This window comes from Biomphalaria glabrata, chromosome 5 (genome assembly GCF_947242115.1).
Source record: "Biomphalaria glabrata chromosome 5, xgBioGlab47.1, whole genome shotgun sequence".
NCBI lineage: Eukaryota > Metazoa > Mollusca > Gastropoda > Planorbidae > Biomphalaria > Biomphalaria glabrata.
Window position 1 is genome coordinate 27,514,448 of NC_074715.1, and position 23,022 is coordinate 27,537,469.

The 23,022-nt window shown below is 33.1% G+C and overlaps 3 protein-coding genes across 17 annotated transcripts in view; 2 read left to right on the plus strand and 1 right to left on the minus strand.

Annotated features, from left to right (window-relative positions):
- The window catches only part of LOC106080341 (uncharacterized), a 35,717-nt gene extending 33,118 nt beyond the window's left edge, over positions 1-2,599 (plus strand). For 2 of the 3 annotated variants that reach the window (XM_056028337.1, XM_056028339.1), the window contains 2 exons: positions 354-500; positions 1,299-2,599. In XM_056028337.1, the coding sequence (XP_055884312.1) occupies positions 354-500; positions 1,299-1,436 (285 nt within the window). In that variant the 3' untranslated portion in view covers positions 1,437-2,599. The remainder of the gene's footprint in view (positions 1-353; positions 501-1,298) is intronic. The other variant, XM_056028338.1, reaches the window with a different exon arrangement.
- Positions 1-18,091, minus strand: LOC106069762 (SET domain-containing protein 9-like). 7 transcript variants are annotated; one of them, XM_013229492.2, is made up of 8 exons: positions 18,034-18,091; positions 17,042-17,239; positions 15,182-15,293; positions 10,965-11,127; positions 10,514-10,637; positions 8,070-8,185; positions 7,529-7,652; positions 1-6,352 (listed from the first exon to the last, which is right to left on the minus strand). In XM_013229492.2, the coding sequence occupies exons 2-8, from the start codon at positions 17,116-17,118 to the stop codon at positions 6,265-6,267; spliced, it is 804 nt and encodes a 267-aa protein (XP_013084946.2). In that variant the 5' UTR covers positions 17,119-17,239; positions 18,034-18,091; the 3' UTR covers positions 1-6,264. The 7 variants fall into 7 exon arrangements, with proteins under 7 accessions (XP_013084946.2, XP_013084952.2, XP_013084947.2 ...); XM_013229498.2 differs by having other exon boundaries at positions 17,042-17,189; positions 18,034-18,056; XM_013229493.2 differs by lacking the exon at positions 18,034-18,091 and adding an exon at positions 17,777-17,911.
- LOC106069764 (serine/threonine-protein kinase 24-like) overlaps positions 17,533-23,022 on the plus strand; it is a 16,144-nt gene continuing 10,654 nt past the window's right edge. Inside the window, exons 1-4 of one of the 7 annotated variants that reach the window (XM_056028332.1) lie at positions 17,906-18,024; positions 21,405-21,568; positions 21,846-22,074; positions 22,244-22,404. In XM_056028332.1, the coding sequence (XP_055884307.1) occupies positions 21,924-22,074; positions 22,244-22,404 (312 nt within the window). In that variant the 5' untranslated portion in view covers positions 17,906-18,024; positions 21,405-21,568; positions 21,846-21,923. Of the gene's footprint in view, positions 17,643-17,885; positions 18,025-18,131; positions 18,355-21,404; positions 21,569-21,845; positions 22,075-22,243; positions 22,405-23,022 lie in introns of those variants that run through there. The other 6 variants (XM_056028331.1, XM_056028334.1, XM_056028336.1 and 3 more) reach the window with 6 other exon arrangements.

Genomic DNA, 23,022 nt, shown 5'->3' on the forward strand with positions numbered 1-23,022 from the left:
CACGGTTATGATAATGTATTAAAAATCCCATGACAAATACAGAAGAATGTGAGATAATCATACCATAACTAATACAAAACAATGTGGTATAATCATATCATAACAAATACAAAACAATGTGGTCTAATCACATAATGACAAATACAGAGCAATGTGGTATAATCAAATCATAACTAATACAGAACAATGTGGTATAAATCATATCATAACAAATACAAAACAATGTGGTATAATCATATTATAAAAAATGCAGAAGAATTTGGTATAATCATATCGTTTTAGTGTGTGTTTTTTTAAATACATTTTTCCAACAATAAAAAATTGAACCCTATTTGTGTAATTCCCTTGTTAAGTGCATAGATGAGCAGCTTCAGATGGCAGCAGCCAATTTCCTCCAGGAGGGTGGGTGCGTGTTGGACATGACTACGGGAAAGCCCATCATTCGTCTCTCTTCCATACTCAAGAAAAACTACAAGGACTTTGGATGCAGTAAACGTAAGGTGAAATTTATTTTATCACAAAACATTGGGTGGGGTGGGGCTGGGTTACTTTGGGACATGATGTAAAGACTGGAGATGGTATCAACCCTTCTTGAAAACGTACCCTAATAATGTCCCACTTAAATGTACATTAGACAGATCCTACTAGCTCAAGGGAACTAACTCTTTATAAAAACAACTGAGAAGAACAACACGGTACTTTTCCGTGGCCTAAACTGCAGCATGAAGCAGGCTGTATAAAGAAAAGGAATCTGGACTAGGCATTTCATCAGTCAATTTCCTGGCTCGAGTTGAGTTGCTGGAGTTGTCAAGTTGACTTGTTTTTGAACAAATTGAATAGAATATGTTTTCACTTGTCACACTATAATTAGCTTCATTCAAAGTCACTTGACTTCAAATTCAGTAAACATAAAATAAATGAGGAATAGAAATTCACAGCACTTTTATTCTTAAATCTAAGAAAAATAATTTCATGAATCCAAATCACACCTAAAAAATGTTTGACATGTTTTGGATGTTCCTTCAGATTTGAAGATAATTATATCATAGTCCAAACCATCCTCAGGATGACAAGGGAAGCCAGCTGACAGGGTTCAAATCCGGGAACTTTAAGATCACCAAATGACAGTCCAACAAAGCGCATACAACACAACCATAAAGCCAAAACATTACAGACTTATAACGTATACTTTAGTTAAGCTAATGCAATTGGATCTAGTTTTAAAAAAACTCTTCTAGCAAATAAAAGAACCAGTGACTCCTTTCTATAAATTAACACCAATCACTGTTCTGTTCCAGATTCTTGGTGTGGTTTTACAATATATGCTCAATGACAAACGTAAGAGCAAACTTGAAGAGATCTACAAAAGTGGCAAGTATTCCCTGAAGTTTATGCAGGATAATAACGCGATCAATGCTGAACAAAGTGACCAGTAGTGCAATAGAAAGATAAATGAATGTCAACTTCTTTAATGCTACTATCATTCAAGACTGTCTTGGCATTTTTTATAACAGGTTTATGGCAACCTTTGTATTTTGTGTTAGTTCTTAAAATCAACCTTCAAGAGAGAGAAACTTTACATTTCATCAAAGTGTTAGTGAGACTAACTTTACATTTCATCAAAGTATTAGTGAGACTAACTTTACATTTCATCAAAGTGTTAGTGAGACTAACGTTACCTTTCATCAAAGTGTTAGTGAGACTAACTTTACATTTCATCAAACTGTTAGTGAGACTAACGTTACATTTCATCAAAGTGTTAGTGGACTAACTTTACATTTAATCAAACTGTTAGTGAGACTAACTTTACATTTCATCATAGTGTTAGTGAGACTAACTTTACATTTCATCAAAGTGTTAGTGAGACTAACTTTACCTTTCATCAAAGTGTTAGTGAGACTAACTTTACCTTTCATCAAAGTGTTAGTGAGACTTTTACATTTCATCAAAGTGTTAGTGAGACTTTTACCTTTCATCAAAGTGTTAGTGAGACTTTTACATTTCATCAAAGTGTTAACTTAGTGAGACAACGTAATAAGAGTGTTGATTTTTGGGGGACAAATTTACGTTTATTGTATCTCTTACATTCTTCATGAAATCATTATAATGAATGCTTAATTATTAATCTGATACTGTCTTTTTAACTGAATTGTATAGCTCTCGAAATAACAAAAATATGTGACACCAATATATATATATATATATATGTATATATATATATATATATATATATAAATATATATATATAAATATATATATATGTCTGGAATCTCTCTCCAATATAGAACTCTACATTTACGTGAGAAACATAATGATAAGATGAACTATAGTCGTTCTATGTCTGTATAAAGTAAATATACAATAAACAGCTGTAGTTATTACTGTACAAGGGACATAGAAACTAAACTTATGACATATATAAGGCTTTCATGTTGTCTCATTTTGTATGCGTTAATAGTTGTAGCCTAATGTTATACATATCTAAAGAAATGCTGAAATAATTGTCAATAAATAAGCTTCACTGGATAAGAAACCACTGATTAGGAGAGAAGTTAGCATAAAAGTAAAAACATGAAATGACATTTCAAAATAAGAAAAACTTCTGATAATGTTGTGTGAGTTGAGTACATACAAAACCCTCCAGTTCTTTTAGACTACTTTAGCCTTTATATTTCCAGTTCTTAAAAAAGTCAAACAATGACACTTGATTTCATTATGCACTTATAAGTTTTCACATTGCTATTTGGTATCTTTATTACAAAGCTTATATCATTAACTCACTCTGTCTGTGTGGTAAAAAGTTTGAACACATTATTTCTCCCACTTCCCATTCTGGATCAAGTTGAAACTTTGCACAATAAAAAAAAAAACAAAAAAAAAAAAAACAATTAGTTAATTAATTATTTGTAATTTAACTATTTTGTTTGGTATTGTACAAGGAAAGAAATTTTACTTGACTGATGTGGTGATATAAGTTGAATTATCTTATCTTCTTATCTTATATATATACAGACATTACTTCAAAAAAGAAGATGATTACGTCCTATGTGTCATGCATTTAGTCATGTATATTAACCAATGACTTAAATACTGCCAAGTCACTGGTTTTCCTGGCTAGCTCAGGCAACCCATTTAATGCTCTAATAGCACTAGGGAAGAAGGAGTATTTGTACAAATTTGTCCTAGCATATGGGACGAGGAATGTGCCTTTATCTTTGTGTCTTTCAGAGTATTTTATTAAATTTTGTTTTTGTATTTGAAGATTATGGTTCAGTGTTTTATGTATAATTGCTACTTTACTTTTGAGTCTTCTGTCCTGAAGGCTTTCTAAATTTAGTGATTTTACTAAAGGTGTTACTCTAGTCCAATGTGAATATTCGTTTGTTATGAAATTCACTGCTCTATTTTGTGTCTGTTCCAGTTTCTTAATGTTTTCTTGAGTTGAGGAGTCCAAAACGGAGGATACATATTCTATTATTGGCCTAACCAAGATTAAATAACATTTTAGTTTGATTTATAGAAATTTCTTTTAATAAACCCTAATGCTTTGATTTTTTGATAGTTTCATCAATATGGGGATTCCATGACAGTTTTTCATTTATGAGTTGACTAAAAAGATGATGAGTTTTTTTATTTTGTTTTGTGAGACTGTTTATATAATTATTTTTTTTTGACAAGAACATAAAGTCTCAAGGCGTTGTGGCTGAGTGGTTAAGCACTTGGCTTCTGAACCTGGAGTCCTGGGTTCGAATCTTAGTGAAGACTGGGATTTCAAATTTCATGATTTTAAGGGTGTCCCAGAGTCCACCCAACTCAAATGGGTACCTGACTTTAGTTGGAGAAAGTAAAGGCTGTTGGTCATTGTGCTGACCACTTGACACAGTTCCTTAACCTTTGGCCATAGAAAGAGATGACCTTAACATCATCTACCCCATAGATCGCAAGGTCTGAAAGGGAAACTTTACTTTTTTTTTACACATAAAGGCTCAATATTATTCCTCGTTTATTTTATTAATTCTTTTTCCAACATCTAATCAAATTAAGCTTTAAAGTTTTCTCTATATGTAAACAATTTGGAGTATTGGAAGAGTTAATATAATAACATTGCAGTTTTGAAGAAATCTCATTTAGTTCCTTCATTACACACAATGTGGTCAGCTTTACTGATATGTATAGTACTACATTAGAGCAATCCAAAATCAAATGAAAAAGATAGTTGCAACTTCTTACATGTAATAATATTATGACACTCAAAGCCTGTGCATCTCTTTAAAATAAATATATAAATATCTTTTAATGGGCCCTGGACACCCCTATCAGTCACTGGCCCAGCACAATGAACCACTTCATGCCATAGTTACTACTACTCAGTACAGATGGACACCTACTCTCTTTTAACTCTTTAGTCTGATCCAAGTTATGTTTTCCTGACCAGATAAAATTTCTTAACAGATAGTGTTTCAATGCATTTTATTGAAAACATTATTCAACAATATTATATTTCTGTGGAAATTTGAACCCCAATATACCCCCCCCCCCCCCGGGGCTACAACCATGAACTGAATGAAACATGAAACAAGGAGCATCTACAGAAATATATATTTATATATAAGTCCAGTTACTTGATAAAAAAAACAACAACATATTTAAGACCAATATCACAACCATCCACTTGAACTATTTCCATTGGACTTTATACTCAAGACCCTTGAGGCCAAACCATACCAACATGGCTTTAGGAAATATAGATCATGTGAAACACAACTAATAGGACTAATTGATGATTTTTCAAAAGGTTTAGATAATAGCGAACAAATAGATGCTATCTTACTAGATTTTTCTAAGGCTTTTGACAAAGTTCACCACCATAGTTTGCTTAAAAAATTAAAATATTTCGGCATTAATGGTCCACTGCATCAGTGGATTAAAGACTTTCTGATAGGGAGAGAACAAACTGTAATAATAAATGGCTCTAAATCAACACCGATAACAGTAAACTCAGGTGTACCTCAAGGAACAGTCTTGGGTCCACTACTATTTTTAATTTACATAAATGATTTACCAAATTGCATTACTACTTCAGGAACAAAAGTCAGATTATTTGCAGACGATTGCATAATATATAGAACAATAAAAACAACACAAGACACAGATATTTTACAAAGAGAATTAGATGAATTACAGAAATGGGAATCAAATTGGAGCATGTCTTTCCACCCAGAAAAATGTCAGTTGTTAAGAGTAACAAAAAAACTAAAACAAATTAATTCCACTTATCTTATTCATGGCAAACCAGTAACACAGACTAAAAACGCAAAATACCTAGGTGTTATAATAAATGAAAAACTGTCATGGAATCCACATATTGATGAAACTACAAAAAAATCAAACAAAGCATTAGGATTTATTAAAAGAAATTTCTATAAATCAAATAAGAACATAAAACTAAAATGTTATTTAACCTTGGTTAGGCCAATAATAGAATATGCATCCTCTGTTTGGGACCCCTCAACTCAAGAAAACATTAAGAAACTAGAACAGACACAAAATAGAGCAGTGCGATTCATAACAAACGAATATTCACATTTGACTAGAGTAACACCTTTATTAAAATCACTAAATTTAGAAAGCCTTCAGGACAGAAGGCTCAAAAGTAAAGTAGCAATAATACATAAAACACTGAACCATAATCTTCAAATACAAAAACAAAATTTAATAAAATACTCTGAAAGACACAAAGATAAAGGCACATTCCTCGTCCCATATGCTAGGACCAATTTGTACAAATACTCCTTCTTCCCTAGTGCTATTAGAGCATGGAATGGGTTGCCTGAGCTAGCCAGGAAAACCAGTGACTTGGCAGAATTTAAGTCATTGGTTAATATGCATGACTAAATGCATGACGCGTAGGACGTAATCATCTTCTTTTTTGAAGTAACGTCTGTATTATATAAGATAAGAAGATAAGAACTCAAAAACAAATAATTGTGACAGCTTAACATTCAGCTGAAGACAATCCCATTATTTAAATGTACATTTCATCAATATATTTGTAAAAGTGTTTTAATGTTTCATCTGCTCTTAATCTGCTCCTTGTGACAGTTACTGAAGCCAGATATCTTTTAGATAGAAAGTCCAATATGTTTGAGTCCAAATAATTTGTGCTGACTTTTTGGCAAGAAGAAATATGACACAGCTGGGAAAAAAAAGTTCATGTTTTGACCTGTATGTCTTCCTGGTGTACAAGTTTCCATCCTGCTAATATTATCTAACCACTGTGAAATATGAGGAAAACATCTCTTCATTACAATGGATCGTTTGAAGTGAAACTAGAGCTACAACTCTCAATGACCTGTGGGATAAAGTAAAAAAATTAAACCTAAGAATAATATATATTGTAAAGTCATTTATTTAGATTTACATAAATACTCAAATAACAGTAAACATTGCTACAAAATAAATAAGTTCATAGTTTCTTCTTGAATGAATCATGAAATTGTGTTAGGGCACATTCAAAATGAAGTAGATCACAGAAACCAGCTCTTTGTTTAGAGTTTGATTTGTAAGATTTGTAATCAGAGACCTATATATATTATATCTAGACTGGAAAACGGAAACAAAGTCTTATCCGCGATAGATCAACACACAGACTTATATATATATATATATATATATATATAATTTACTATGTATTAATCACAGAACTATATATTCACACAAATTCATGAAATAAAGCCATTTCCTGTTAGTTTCCATTAAGTAATGTATCGAAAATCCTAGATTGAAATAATTCATGTCTATTCATATTAGTCATCTTATGTACATTTAAATAAATTGATTACTTAGATCTTTTTAGATTATGTATCTAAAAATTGCAAAATAATAATAATGAGATGAGAGTGCTCTTATTTTCAATGTTCAATTATTAGATCTAGAGCTAAACGTTAAATTATATGTTGCATAGGTCAGGGTTGAAAAAAAAACTTTACTACTTGTAATTACTTTACAAAACAACGCTTTGTTTCATCTTTTTTAAAAGTTTTTCAGACATTTTTTTGTAGTGTTAAAAGATCTCCATGTCCAGTCTAGAAATAATATAGATCTATATAGGTCTGTGTTTGTAACATTCAGAAAACATTTTTTTATTAACAGAATTAGAGTTAGAAAGAGAAGAGAACTCTGGTGGCAATAAAACATAACTTGCTAGATTGAAAGATAAATGTTCTGCAAAAAGGCTAAAAATAATTTTATGTTTTTTTTTTAAATGCATAGCACATTTATAGATGTGCCATTATGAAATTCCCTCATGATAGTATCAGTATAAAGGTTCAAAAGCTCTCTGAATACAACAGCATCCAACACTAAATTGGCTGTTGATGACTACTTTTAATGATTTATTTTATAATGTTTTTCTTTTGAGAGCCAGTGTTCTTCCCTTAGCAATGAACATTTTCCATACTTATTTTTTCTTTAAAACCCTGTGGACAGACTAGTAAAGCTATTGTAAGTATAAACAAGGATGCTGTACCTATTTGTTCCATTTGGTGAATGAATGACAGAAGAGTAATAGTTGTTTGGTAAGTACTGTCTCAAATGTGCAGGAAAGTCTGTACTGATGTCTAGTTCTTGGTAGGCAACATTAGCAGGGTATTCTGAAATTTAGACAACATGAATGTACCATTTGGTCTAATCAAATTTAAAACAAAAGTTGTCTTCAAATATCTAAATAAATATGTTTTCAAGCCTACATATTGTGTCCTATTATCTAAAAATTAAAGTAAAACTATCTATAGCACACTCAAAATTATATCAAACTTCCAAGAACCTTCACCATTTTCTTGAACTATTCTTGTCTTTTATAATACCATATATTTGAGCCAATAAAATACCAATAATCTTTATTATCATCAGATGTCAAACAAAGGACCTTAGATATGCAAGCTTAGTCTCTATTAAGCTACTATGAACTTTCATAATTCCTGCTACATCTAGATTAAAAATGTTAATTAAATGAGCTCACAGTTTTAACAACGTATATATTCCATGAAAGTTGTGAAAGATTCCCTTACGTTTATTATGATTGTTGACATATTGTCCTACATTCAAAGGACATGCATTGTGGAGATTAAGCCAACTATCATCACAAGCAGGCAATGGCCAAAAGCTGTCACGACCTCTGCAGGATCTGTTAGATAAACATATTAGAACAGAACAATTATAAAACTATCTGATACTGTTTAAAGTAAGAAGGATCAAATGCCATTAAAAAAAGTACATGCCTTCACCATCAATCCACTATCAAGTTCTGAAGAAGCAAAATAAAAAAAAAAATTTATAAAAAAGGTTGGCCAACAAAATCAATAATGACAAAATAGCATGGACAGTGTGTATGATATATAAGGTTATGTGTGTTACACATCTGTTTTATAATCTAGTCAGAAGTCTAGATCTAGATTATCTGGTGGCATCTCTCTTTGATCGAATCAGGGTGTCTCATTGCCACAACATTGGCAAATTTAGGATTCAGACAAGCATTCTTCATTTAGCCAATATGCCACAAACAAACAATTCAGAGAAGTTTAAATTCTACATTCCACTTTGCCCCAAAAATGTCAAAGATTTATTGGGCAATGTAGTTGTTGCCAAAAAAAATGACAAAAAAAGAAATCAGAAGAAGAAACAATTCAACTTTTCCCTTTAATTTTTTGAAAGCATTAAAGACATTAAAGAAATGTGAATTAGATAATACCAGTTTCTGATATTGTTTCGTGATCTCCATTGGCAGAATACACAAATAAATAGCAAAGAGTCATTTCTGAGATTACATATCTTAGAGTACAAGAAGTCTGCAGACTTGGTTAAAAAAATACACCTAGTAATGAATTATCTATGATGTCCCCTTTATCATACGTGGACAGAACAATGACATTCAGGCATTACTTCAACCAATATGCACAGTATATTAACATCGAAAACAACAACTTAAAAATGCAGTCAGTGGTGTTAAAAAAGTTGTGTAGGTATTTTTAGAATATTGTCGATGCATGCATGTTATTTCTGACTTTACCAGGCGCATTGCGTTCAGCAAATAGGTCATCTTCAAAGTTGCAACTGATACAAAATTACATAAAGAAGTTCTAAAATATAAAGCAGGCTGGATTCCTTTGGTGTTCTTCTCATTTAGCTATCTAAAAAACAAATATATTTAGTAATAGATACTTGTTTTTTTAGTTTACTGATAAGCTATCCAATATTAAAATTATTTTTTTTATCTCAACAGATTAACTATTGCTGGACACAAAGAGTTATATTTTGTCAGTATACAACAGTTCTCACATATAAATGTTACTGCAATATAAAATGTATGTAGTAAGAACATTTACAATGAAATTTTAAAACAAATTTTAAGAACTCATATTAGCTTTTAATGTGGTGACACTCTTAGGCCTTACTATAAGATGTTGTAACAGCATTTTTACCAGAATGTATTAGACCTATCTACATCAGCATCATCATCATCATCAAACTCCATTTGAGTGAAGGCTTGAGAGGCTCAAATCCTCTCTTGCAAAAGCCCTGGACAGAAACCCTGCTGTCTTGCATAGTGCATAAATGTCGCCATACAGGTCGAGAATTTTTGGTTTCCCAGACCTGTCGAGACGGAGATCAGCAAGTCTGGGGCAGTCAAACACAATATGAGGCACGGTTTCCTCTTCCTCTCCACGCGGGGGCACTGTGAATCGAAATTTGGCCATAGCCGTGAGAAATATGAGCCAACAGGACAATGGCCTGACCTGCACTGTGATATAATAGCTTGCTCAGGCCTGGACAGCCTCCACCACGGGGAAGTGCGATCAGGGCGCCTCATGCGCTCCCAGACTCCACTGGCTTTTTGGGACTTGTCCCAGCACTCAAACCACTTTTCCATTTCTGTTTTTTGAATTATAACCAGAGCATGATGAAAACTTACAGCCTGTTCCTATCTACATAGGAATACCTATTTCAAAATGTAATGATGCATACATCATGGCTAGATTTGTTTTTGTCATACGCAATCTAGGGAACAAGTCCCACCATCATATTCTTGAAACTGGATCTTGCTATGCCACTGGTTGTCATTGAAGGAATTCTTTGCAAATTGAGATTTTATATTACAGAAAGTTTTATATTTTAGCATTTACATTGAACCATACATCAGATGATTATTTGTAAAGATGACCAAGTGTGTATTACAAACCACAATGTATTAGGTATTAATATATATATATAAGTTTCCCATTTCAGACCTTGTGATCTATGGGGCAGATGATGTAAAGGTCATCTGTTTCACTTCACCTCTGTCAAAACACCTCCACTGATATATAAATCTATCAATAATCAATAGGTAATAACAAAATATTGGGTAATCGTAAATAAGTCTGTCAACAATGAAACTGCTAATTGATAATTATTGTTTAGTTATTTACATCTAAGAATTATTAAGTCTGAATAAATAAAATCAAACTTTTCTTACTTATACAAGGATTTGGACAGCCCTTTGTCATTGCCATCAATCAATAAACCATCTGCACATCTCAATATAAACTGATTTCCAAGACTTTGAAAGAAGATGTGCTCATAAGGTTCATATATCAAACCTATTTTAAAAAAAGAAAATATTTTGTGTCAATATTTAGTTTTTCTACATTATCATCTAGCCTATTTTTTTTTCCAATTCTGATACCTTTCAAAGGAATTTTTATGAATACTGTTGCTGCTTTACATATTGTTCTTGTTTTTATAATGTCTTCTCCCTATTTTGAAACTTTTGTGAAACTTCAGCTTGGTTTCTATAGGTTTATTTATAGTGTGTCAATATATTGTCTAACAGAATGAGCAGCAATCCTTCTATTTAAATCTCTTCTTTTATTTTATTGTAAAAAATTTGTGAATACAAGACAAACTGAATGGAGGGTTACTTTTACCAGGATATAGGCTTGTTATACATCCTGGTTGAACTGTACCAGATGTAACTTTAACTCCCTGACCACAATTGGGTACAATGCTAGCTGATCGCTCAACAGTAAAACCAGAAAACTCTTTCATAAAATCAAGTCCAGCAATATGTTTGTGTTCTTCTGTTTTGGGCTGAAAATATTTGAGAGAGAGAAATAAAGAGCAAGGGTTTAATTGATTGATGCAAAAGACTAATTGGTAATAAAGATTATTACTACTATTAGCCTGTAATAGGCAAACTAAACTTACAGAAAGTCAAGATATGTCTATCTTGTCCTGGTCAAGTGGTATGCACTTCAGACTGTCAACTGGTGGTCCTGAGTATCAACCCTGCACACTATCCTCCCCTGCCATCCTGCATAGCAAACTAACAAGTTGTGCAAATCAACTAAACATCTCTAAATGACACAAAGCTTCAATTAAAATTGTGTTTCCACTTATTTTTCAATGTTAATCTCATTTTTTCCTAACAGTTATAAAACTTGTTTTTATCCTTAACACTTGCTTCCATAAAGAATATGAAAAACATGATGCATTCTTTTACAAATGTCAAATTTTCCTTTCAAGATCTATCTGTCAATAGTTTATACTGTGCTGTTAGGATGTCACCACAGGAATGCCAGAATATTCAAAATTGAAAGCCTAAACCTTTACCAAAATATAACTTTAATTGTATGCATTACACAATATGATGGAATATTACAAAAAGAATGACATACAGTGAATGTCATTTACCCCCAAAAGTGCCAAGTATTGATAGCAGCCAAATAATAATGAAAGTACTGTAATCATTGGAGGAAGAAAATGACTAACTTGCGCTTTGTGGATGACATAGATGGTCTGGTAGAAACAAAGGAAGAGCTTGCTGATTTGGTTAAGTGCATATGGCATGCATTTCAATGCAGAAAAAGGGACATTAGTATTAGAGGCAAAAAACTGTCAAGTGTTAGATGTTCCAAATACCTTGGAGCTATCGTTTCAGACAAAGGAACCAAACCTTAACTACTGGGCAGAATTGCTTAGTCCACAGAAGCACAATCTGAAAAGACAAAGGCATAGCCCTTGGTATTCAAATCAAACTGATATGCTCCTTGGTCATTACAACATTCTTGTATATTTGAGAATCTTGGATGCTAACTGAAGAATTAAAGAGTAGGAGCCTTGCCATGGAATCATGATGCTATAGAAGGATTCTAGGTATCACCAACATAGACCTACCACAAATGAAACAATTCAAAATAGGATCACAATGGCAATTAGGCCACACTATGACCTGCTGACCACTGTAAACAAAACAATAACTACAACTGTCATTGAAAGATATTCTAATTAAGAAAAAATGACAGAGGAACTGAGAGAGGATCTACAGATCATGTGTGGTGCCTAATGGTCCAATAGGTCATGTGTGGTGCCCTAATGGTCCAAAAGGTCATGTGTGGTGCCTAATGGTCCAATAGGTCATGTGTGGTGTCCCAATGGTCTAACAGGTCATGTGTTGTGCCCCAATGGTCCAATAGGTTATGTGTGGTGCCTAATGGTCCAACAAGTCATGTGTGGTACCTAATGGTCCAATAGGTCATGTGTGGTGCCTTATGGTCCAACAGGTCATGTGTGGTGCCTAATGGTCCAATAGGTCATGTGTGGTGCCTAATGGTCCAACAGGTCATGTGTGGTGCCCTAATGGTCCAACAGGTCATGTGTGGTGCCTAATGGTCCAACAGGTCATGTGTGGTGCCTAATGGTCCAACAGGTCATGTGTGGTGCCCCAATGGTCCAATAGGTTATGTGTGGTGCCTTAAGGTCCAACAGGTCATGTGTGGTGCCCCAATGGTCCAACAGGTCATGTGTGGTGCCCCAATGGTCCAACAGGTCATGTGTGGTGCCTAATGGTTCAACAGGTTATGTGTGGTGCCTAATGGTCCAACAGGTCATGTGTGGTGCCTAATGGTCCAACAGGTCATGTGTGGTGCCTTATGGTCCAACAGGTCATGTGTGGTGCCTAATGGTCCAACAAGGTCATGTGTGGTGCCTTATGGTCCAACAGGTCATGTGTGGTGCCCTAATGGTCCAACAGGTCATGTGTGGTGCCTTATGGTCCAACAGGTCATGTGTGCTGCCCCAATGGTCCAACAAGGTCATGTGTGGTGCCTAATGGTCCAACAGGTCATGTGTGGTGCCTAATGGTTCAACAGGTCATGTGTGGTGCCCCAATGGTCCAACAGGTTATGTGTGGTGCCTAATGGTCCAACAGGTCATGTGTGGTGCCTAATGGTCCAACAGGTCATGTGTGGTGCCTAATGGTCCAACAGGTCATGTGTGGTGCCTAATGGTCCAACAGGTCATGTGTGGTGCCTAATGGTCCAACAGGTCATGTGTGGTGCCTAATGGTCCAACAGGTCATGTGTGGTGCCTAATGGTCCAACAGGTCATGTGTGGTGCCTAATGGTTCAACAGGTTATGTGTGGTGCCTAATGGTCCAACAGGTCATGTGTGGTGCCTAATGGTCCAACAGGTCATGTGTGGTGCCTTATGGTCCAACAGGTCATGTGTGGTGCCTAATGGTCCAACAAGGTCATGTGTGGTGCCTTATGGTCCAACAGGTCATGTGTGGTGCCTAATGGTCCAACAGGTCATGTGTGGTGCCTTATGGTCCAACAGGTCATGTGTGCTGCCACAATGGTCCAACAAGGTCATGTGTGGTGCCTAATGGTCCAACAGGTCATGTGTGGTGCCTAATGGTCCAACAGGTCATGTGTGGTGCCTAATGGTCCAACAGGTCATGTGTGGTGCCTAATGGTCCAACAGGTCATGTGTGGTGCCTAATGGTCCAACAGGTCATGTGTGGTGCCTAATGGTCCAACAGGTCATGTGTGGTGCCTAATGGTCCAACAGGTCATGTGTGGTGCCTAATGGTCCAACAGGTCATGTGTGGTGCCTAATGGTCCAACAGGTCATGTGTGGTGCCTTATGGTCCAACAGGTCATGTGTGGTGCCTAATGGTCCAACAGGTCATGTGTGCTGCCCCAATGGTCCAACAGGTCATGTGTGGTGCCTAATGGTCCAACAGATAGAGATATGTGAAGGTGAAGACCAATATTAGAACATCTTTATTTGGTATTCCTAAATGCAAACATTTTTTCAAATAAAAAAATAACAGTGCAAGTAAATGTAACATCATCTGTAAAATCCTTTATTTAAAGTTGCTAAAGGACAGAAAAATCTTTATCCCACACCCAATCTCAGATCAAGCTGAAATTTTGCACAATTATATCTTTAACCTGATACCACAAGAATCAATAACAAAAATTAAACATTAGTTAATTAATTATAGGAAATTAATTATTTTGTTTGGTATCTCAAATAAGGGAAAGAATTTGTACTTGATGGAAGTGGTGATATAAGCTGAATTATACATCCTCGTCTGAGTCTTATTGAGCACATGAAAATAGGTCGAGACTATAGAAACAATAGATAATGATACAATCTTCCATGTTCATAGGCTCTCTACTAGTGGTTAATGTGTTGGCTTGAGAAGATTTGAAACATGAGTTCGAAATCAGGTCGTTCCTCCTTTTTAAAAATATTTTTATAAATGCTTTTTTATTGTTAGTCTAGATCTATTACAAATTCAATTACATGACTGATCAAAACTAATTGATACAAGTACCCTTAACATAAGCTTTGTTTTTTTTTAAAGTATTTTTTTAAATATTTTTCTTGTATAAAGGTATAAGTCATTGAATGGCCTGGCAGAGCCTGAAATGCCTCATGGTCCCAAACTGTATCAGCACTTGCCATTTCTTTGAATTCATCAGCTGCATGGAGAACTGCTGTGTGGGCGAGATCATTCCGACAATAGCATATGCCCACACATTCATGTCATTTTCATGAGATATTCATAGTGGGGACTGAAGGAGGCCATATGTATATAAATAAATAAAGAACATTTGGTCTTCATCACAAAATTTAAAAACAAATTTAATGTGTGAGGCTTTTTTTTTCATATAATCTAAACCTTCTAAGGTAACTTTTAAGATTTAACATTTACCAAATTAAATATCTATCACATCTATGAGCCTAGCCCATATATTAACTATGTTTATAATTAAACTTAATTTTATAGCTTTGTAATAGTATGAGACTTTGTAATCTGTAAAGGCGTGTGCCATTTGTCAACAGATTTTACCTGTAACTTTTCAAAATGTTTGTGAAGTCCACATAAAAATGTATAGAGATCTGCTTGAAGTTTTTCAGTAGCTACAAAACTGGAATCTAGTTCTGTATTTGACTGAATGCTCCTATAGAGAAAAAAAATGTACTGAATATTTTTTTTTTAAAGTTACTGACTTAAATAACAAAACATTGAACTAACTCCCTTCAACATGGGAAGCGTGGTTGAGAGGCTAAGTAGGCTTGAACTTGGCTTGGCTACATATGAAGGGGGCTTGAGGTTCGACGCCTGACTCAAGCAGAGTTGTGTTTACTGAGAGCCTGAACGCAGCACGGAAAACCTTCTCCCTCCCCTGACAGGTCCACAAACGAGATTGGACCATAGCACTCTGAGCATGCTATAAGCATGACAGTAGTGCTATATACAAACTATAATTTATGTAACATGTGCTAGACATCAATTCTGACCACATCATTTAGTAAAAAATAATAAAAAAAAAAAACTGAATAGTTTGGCTACAGTCCAAATTTGTAAATTTCCACCAGTGCTGATTTTGATAAAAATGTCAATTATGAAAGAAAAAAAAATGACTGACTCAAATGAAATTCCAAATAATTTCTAACCTGTATAGAGATTCTAACTTAAGATTCTAGCATTCTATAAAAATGGCTGCCTGGTCATGTGGTATGTGCTCTAGACTGTCGTTTGGTGGTCTCAAAGGTCCTGAGTTCAAAAACTTGTCAGCTGCTACCACACGTCATCCTTCAAGAGGTTTAGACTAGGATGTAATTATCTTCAAAATCTGAAGGAACATTCGAAAGATGTAAAGCATTTTCCAAAAAAAAAAAACTTTTTACAAACAGTCAATCAGTCATATATATATTATTTATATATATATTCCTAAGGTCTGATCTCTACTTCACATACGTACAGTATTTCCTTTTATAAATCACTTCATAAAATCATAGCGAATAACAAGCAGAAGAGTTGAACAAACTAGTGGCAGAGTTGACTAAATTGTCAAAGTTAACGTCTAATCAAGTAGTCCAAAAAAAGAAGGGTGCTAGAATATTTATATTTCAATTGAAGAAATTTTCCTGAGAGGCAGAAATGCATTCTTCAGGTATCTGCAAAGCACACACACACAAAATGTTAAAATTGTATCTTGCTAAAATCCACACTTTCCTTCTTTCAATGTGTTTTTAGTGAGAAAGATCTTTATAAAGAGTAAAGGCTTAAAAAGTTCTATTTTACTTTAGTCTGATGTTCCAGATGGTAGTGATATGGGATAATGGGCTCAAGGCAATCATTTTATGTGTTTTGAAATGTGTTAGTTATAAGGTTTGGTGAAATTATGAATAAGTATAGTGAAAGAATCATTTGTATTACTTTGGATCATAATATATTTCCTAGATCTAGTCTAGAATCTAGAGCTAGTGAAAGATCTCTGATGACTTGTCCACATTTGATCAGTTTTCATTTTTCCAAGCACTTTATACCACTCAGCCACTGTACCACCTTAATACTAGGCTTGGGTTTGGCTAAAAAAAAATGTTTCTAAAATGTTTTTCAAATTTCTGATGTTCCTCAGAGTTGAAGATAATTTACTTCCTAGTCAAAACCTCCCACAGGACGACGGGAGATGGGAGCGGGCAGGGTTTGAACCCAGGACCATTGATAAATCCAAAGGACAGTCTAGTGCACAAACCAACGACCAGGCAGCTACTAGTCAGAATTGTATCTTTAAATTATTATTTTTATTTAATAAGCAAAATATGGATTACTGATATAGAGTCTAACCATTTCTTTTTTTTTTTTTGGAGGGGGGAGAAAAAGCTATAGAGATACTAGATTCGAGATTAATTATGAACTTACCTATTTTTAAAATTAACAATTAACCATGGTACAAATCTGTACTTGTATTGTTTCCATTTTAAAATTAACTCTTTCATAGTAATAGCTTGAAGCTTGTGACCTTGTTACCCCTTGCCTTGTTGTGTTGATTTGTCACTTTGTGAACAGTCTACAATAGACAGGATCTGCAGATCTTATTAGTCCTATAACCTGATAAGACTTTAAAAAAGTGTTAAGAATAGATAATCTAGATCTTGATCTAATTTGATTTGAGTAACACCATTAGTCATAGTGGCCTTAATAAAATCACTAAATTTAAAAACACTTCAGGAGAGAAGAATAAAAAGTAAAGTAACTATAATAATTAATATATTATATTACATAAAATTAACACTAAACCATTTAACTTACAAATAGAAAATAAAAGGAAAATAAAATACAAATAGAAAAACCAAACCTAATAAAATACTCAGAAAGAAAGAAGGATAGAGGCACATTTTCACTTCTTATTCCATGTGATATGCTAGAACAAATGTGTACAAGTGCTCCTTCTTCCGTAGGCCTAGGATTAGAGAATGGAATAGGTTGCCTAAATCAGCCACTCAGCCAGGAAAACCAAAGAGTTTAAATTTAAGTCTAATTAAGTCATTGATTAACATGCATGACTATTAGATTTAACTAGATGATCTAGTCCTAGAGTAGAGGTCTAGTAACTAGATCTATATATTATTATACTATAGTCTAGAGTCTAGTTACTTAGTTTAGTAGTGTACTCGTACTGTGTAGACACTTTATTCTTTAACTTAAGTCTTAAGTAGTTTAGGCACTTTAGGACAGTAGATCTTAATCTTGTCTTAGTCTTAAGTAGTAATTTAAGAGTCAAAAGCCAACTCCAAGGCCAAGAGTCTAGACCTCTACATTCAACTCATTCAATCATTGTTAGAGGTTGGAGCTAGAATCATTCAAATTCTAATTCATTGTTTGTGTGCAGGGCTGGAGGAACTGTAAGATACCTTAAATTTCATATCTCATATCGCAAGTTGAATGACCGAAATAATTGGTTATTGTTTCGTTGCTTTTGAATGGGCTAGTAATTTATGCAATTCGTATGTTTTATTTTAGGAAAGTTAAAAATATGCATCGTAAACCTAGGTCAAGTTATGCTCAGAGAAGATAAAAATCAAGTTTTGTAAACAATTTTCCAACAATGCATAAACATTGTATGTAGAGTCCAGATCTATTCTATTCTAGTTTGGATTGGATTATTTATAGATCTAGATGAGATCTTGATTTATAATAACTGTCGCAACTAAAAAAAAAGTGTTTCATCAAAAGTGATTAGATTTATTTATCAATTTATGATTTAAAATTAAATTTAGAAATAATTTAGTTAGCTAATAGAACATATATAGATCTAGACCTAGATCATAGATCTAGAATCTAAATCTAGACTAGTAGACATAGATACTAATACTCAGTGAGTAATAGTACTAAAGTTAAAGACTAAAGACTAAGATTTAAAAAAATAATTAATTAGTTTAGTAAGATAGAGTCTAGGTCTAGAGTCTAGAAACTCTAGACTCTAGATCTACTCGACTACTGTTGTCAGTGTCACTGTCAACCTGAGCCTGGCTGAGCTACTCTTCTTTAGTCTTTAGATAGAATTAGATCTAGAATAATCTAGATCTATAGAATCTATCAATATTATTATATATATATATTATATTAATCATCATGATCATCTACTACTACTACTTAGTTACTATAAATTATAAATAGTATAGTATAAAAGTCACTAATTTACCTTTTATTGTTTGAACTAATCATCTACTAGACTTAGACTAGATCTAGTCAGTCTATCTATAAATCTTGAGTAGAGACAAGGACAAGACTACTATTAATATAATATAGAGATCTATTAATTATTAGATATAGATTCTAAATACTTTTTTAACTTAAATATATATATATAGATCTAGTAGCTTCTTATATAAGGAACAGCTCATCGAACTCTCCTTTAAGAAACGCGTCACTTTTTTATGTTTGGAGCTAAAAATGACGTTTCAGGACAGCGCATGTCCAATTTTAGATAAGTTCCTGTATTTTTGTTCTGCTTTTCCAAAGCAGATGGCAGTTTTTTAGATTCTCGATAACCATGTATGTAAAGCTATTGTTTTAACCTCCCCCGGCAATTCATACCCATATAAGGGATGAAGGCTATATTATTAGCCTGTTTGATCATAGGCTGATGGATATATCAAAATAAGCTTTCAAACATCTTTAGAAAGACATTCCAATCACATTCATACTGTTAGAAATAAAATTAAAAAAGGAGGTGTTTCAACGAATAATAATGAATTTAACACATTCTCCTATAGTGCACAAGGCAAAATCGTAATAAGAAATATTATTGGGATTAATAAATCTATGATTTTTTCAATGAATAAACGTGACCTAGATCGAGATATCTAGAATATATAATTTATGAATGAAAGAAAAAGTGCGGGCTGCTAATTTGAAGCCAGAGACCATGCCCACTGCAGGTGATCACGCCAGGCGAGCGCTGGCGGTGAGGAGAAGTATACACTAAGCGTGTAGTGTCACAACCTATCAAACAGGCAGTGGGGGGAAGGGGGAGAGAGCCATGAAAAGAATTGTAAGCATCTATGGGAGGGAGGGGATGTTAAGGTGTAACAAATCGAACATTGTATCCAAATTATGAAAAGATGAAAAGAAGAGGGTCCTTGGATGGGAATTAAAAGAAAGAGAGAGAATACATGTAGCCTAGTTGAAAATATCATGTTTATGAAATTATAATAATTAAATTATAGATCTATAATTTATATAGATTTATTTCTGTCTGTTTCTACACATAGATTATATAGGTAGGCATATATAAATAAGTAAACTATAAACAATATAATATATATATATATATATATATATATATATATATATAGAGAGAGAGAGAGAGAGAGAGAGAGAGAGAGGCAATATACTATAAATACATATGCACTAAAGGAGAAAGCACAAAAACTGCGTTTATTATAGGAGCATGAAGTGACCTAATTTATTTTAAAATAAAATCTTGACTATGAGTGGTAATTCAAAGAAACACAGCTATTTTTATAGTCCTTTAGTTGCAGAATAAGAATCTGCTTTCAGTTTTTTTGTAAGTTAATTCGTCACCAATTAAAAAAATAAAATAAAAATTTGACCTAGTTCCCGAATATGGTGTGCCTTATATAAGAATCTACTATAGATCTAATAATCTAATTCTAATCTTGCCTTGGATATGGCAAAATATGTAGGTCACAGCTGGGGCTGCGCAGCCACGGAAAATACTGTATTCCTCACTAATCTTCGGACTCGAAGACAAGCCTTATTATTATTATTCTATTATTAGATCTAGTACTAGTAGTAGACTTAGTAGTAGTAGTAGTACTATTATATCTAGACTCTACTCTAGACTATTGGCATCGCTAGCCTATAATAGTCATAGTCATAATAGTGTCTACTACTTAGAATGACTTTGATTCTAGTACTCTAGTAGTGAGTACTCTAGTCTTAGATTTAGAGTTTAGAGTAGACTAGGTCAGTAGACTGAGTAGATTTCATCCATCTATGATAGTTTGATAGATCTGGATCTATTTATTTAAATTGATTGTAAACATTATCAATTATTCTATAATTGTTATAAAAAAAAATATATAAATATATTATTTATAACTATTCCCCTTTAAAAAGCCTTAATCAGCCTTAATGACATACATTATGATCATTATGTTACTAGATCTATATTTAGTACATATATTATATTATATATATATGATATTATTAAATATATCTATAGATTGTTTTCCTTTTCCACCAGCTTAATTACAACAATTTCTTATAATTCTTTCCATGCGCTGTATCTCTCTGTTTGTGAATCATGTCATAGCAATGTTTTTTTTTATCAGACATCACTCTCTCTCCTTTTAGTCTACACATCACTATGCTATTGGTCAAACCATTTGTAATTTGTAGCCTACCCTAATTTTGACCTAGTACCTGGCGATCAATAGAGTATATTCGTATGTTACAGCAGTTGATTTTTTTATATTGCTTCTATAGCCATTCTTTGCATACTGTGTATTTACCTAATATTTAATATCTGACAAGCACTTTTTAATAAATTTACCACCTAAAAACGGCTTCTTGTCATGATGATTGTTTGGTGAAAATCATTTGCTACTTCATTAATCAAACTCCTGGCTTTTTATTTGTCTTTCTTAAGCTTAAGGTTGTAGTTCTCTTAAGGAAGTAGTTGTTTTAGGCCTTTGGGTTAAGATGCCAAAAGTAGATGAGTGTTTTGAAAGAATGTTTGTTTTACGTGTTTCAGATGTTCCTTCAGAGTTGAAGATTATTTACTCCTAGTCCAAACCTCCCGCAGGACGACAGGGGATGGGAGCAGGCAGGGTTTGATCCCGGGACCATCGATAAATCCTAATGACAATCCAGCGCGCAAACCATTTGTCCAGGTAGCCATCAAGGACAAGGACAAAAGTAAAAAATACTTTAAACATATAATATATAATATAATTTCAATCAGCTCTATAGTTAAAATGACTTGAATATTTTGTAGTTGACATTGTAGATCTAATTTAACTTTACAGTAGTAGGATTTGATACTAATCATTTGATATTAATCAAACTACAAATGACATAGGTCTCCTTTATGGTCATAATTGTTGCCAAGAATTGTTAAGTGTTTTAATAATATATTATCTTTTACAATTTATATTGCTCAAATCAATGAAAGTGATCTACATTTACATTTTAGTTTGACATCCTTGGAAGAAGAGTTTCATCTTTTTACCTTGAGTCACCAGTAGTAGAAACATCATGGTGACCATGCAAAATGAAAATTACTTTAAAAAAATATATCAGAATGTCAGATAATAAAGTGGATACAGGTCAGGTGGCCAAACCAGTTCTGAGACATCTACGTCGAAGTAAAACAATCAATGTCTCACACTTTGGGACAAATAATGGCCAATCCAGAAATGAAGGTAAAAACATTTAGCTTTTTTATTTTGTGCTATTTATTGTAATAGCTAAAGCTTTAGTTGTTTTGTTTTTTTTTGTTTTGGTTATATTGTCTTTTTAAAAAAAAATGTATTTCTTTATGTATTTCTTGTTTAAATTTTATTGTTTCTTTTTTCTTTCAAAACAATCTAGGAAGTTTCACTGATGCCTATGAAGGGCACAGGTCTCCATCTCCCACTCCCCAACCAACATCATCTTGCCAAGCGTTGAAACATGCAGTTTCAGCACTTACTAGAATAGATGATTTCATATTGGAAGAGCTAGGAGATGGATTTTTTGCTAATGTTTACAAGGTAGGAATTGTTTTTTGTTCAAATAAGTGTCCCATGTTGTAAAAAAAAAATTTGTTACATACCGGTAGTATTTTAAAATATAATTTAACTGTAATATTAAAAATTGTTTTTTGTTTTATTACATATTTTTGTAACTGTAAAAGTTAAACTATTTGAAAAAAAAATTATGCTTAAAAATAGATTAAATATTATTAACATTTAAAAATTAAAAAAGAAATTTTACAAGGAAATTAGTCACACACACATATTCTTAAATTCCAAAGATATTTAATTATTTGTTAAGTTGTTTTTCTTTTTTTAAACATTTTTTTAATTACAAAAAGAAACACAAATTCTATAATTAAAAAGAATAACATTTTAATATCTGTGTGTTTGTTGTTTACTTTAATCAATTTGTTTTTGTGATGGGCAAAATCAGATTAAAAAAAAAGAATTATCCTAATATAGTTAAACTGTCACTTAGATAAAAGTACTTTAATTGCTCTATAACATATTTTCTAGTATTTCGAATAAAAATATTATCATTGTAAGTTGCAACATATGGAAATTGTTTAAGGTTTTTGGAATGTCAGTGCACTTATCACTGTTGACACTTTTGAGTTGAGTATGCAGTGATAC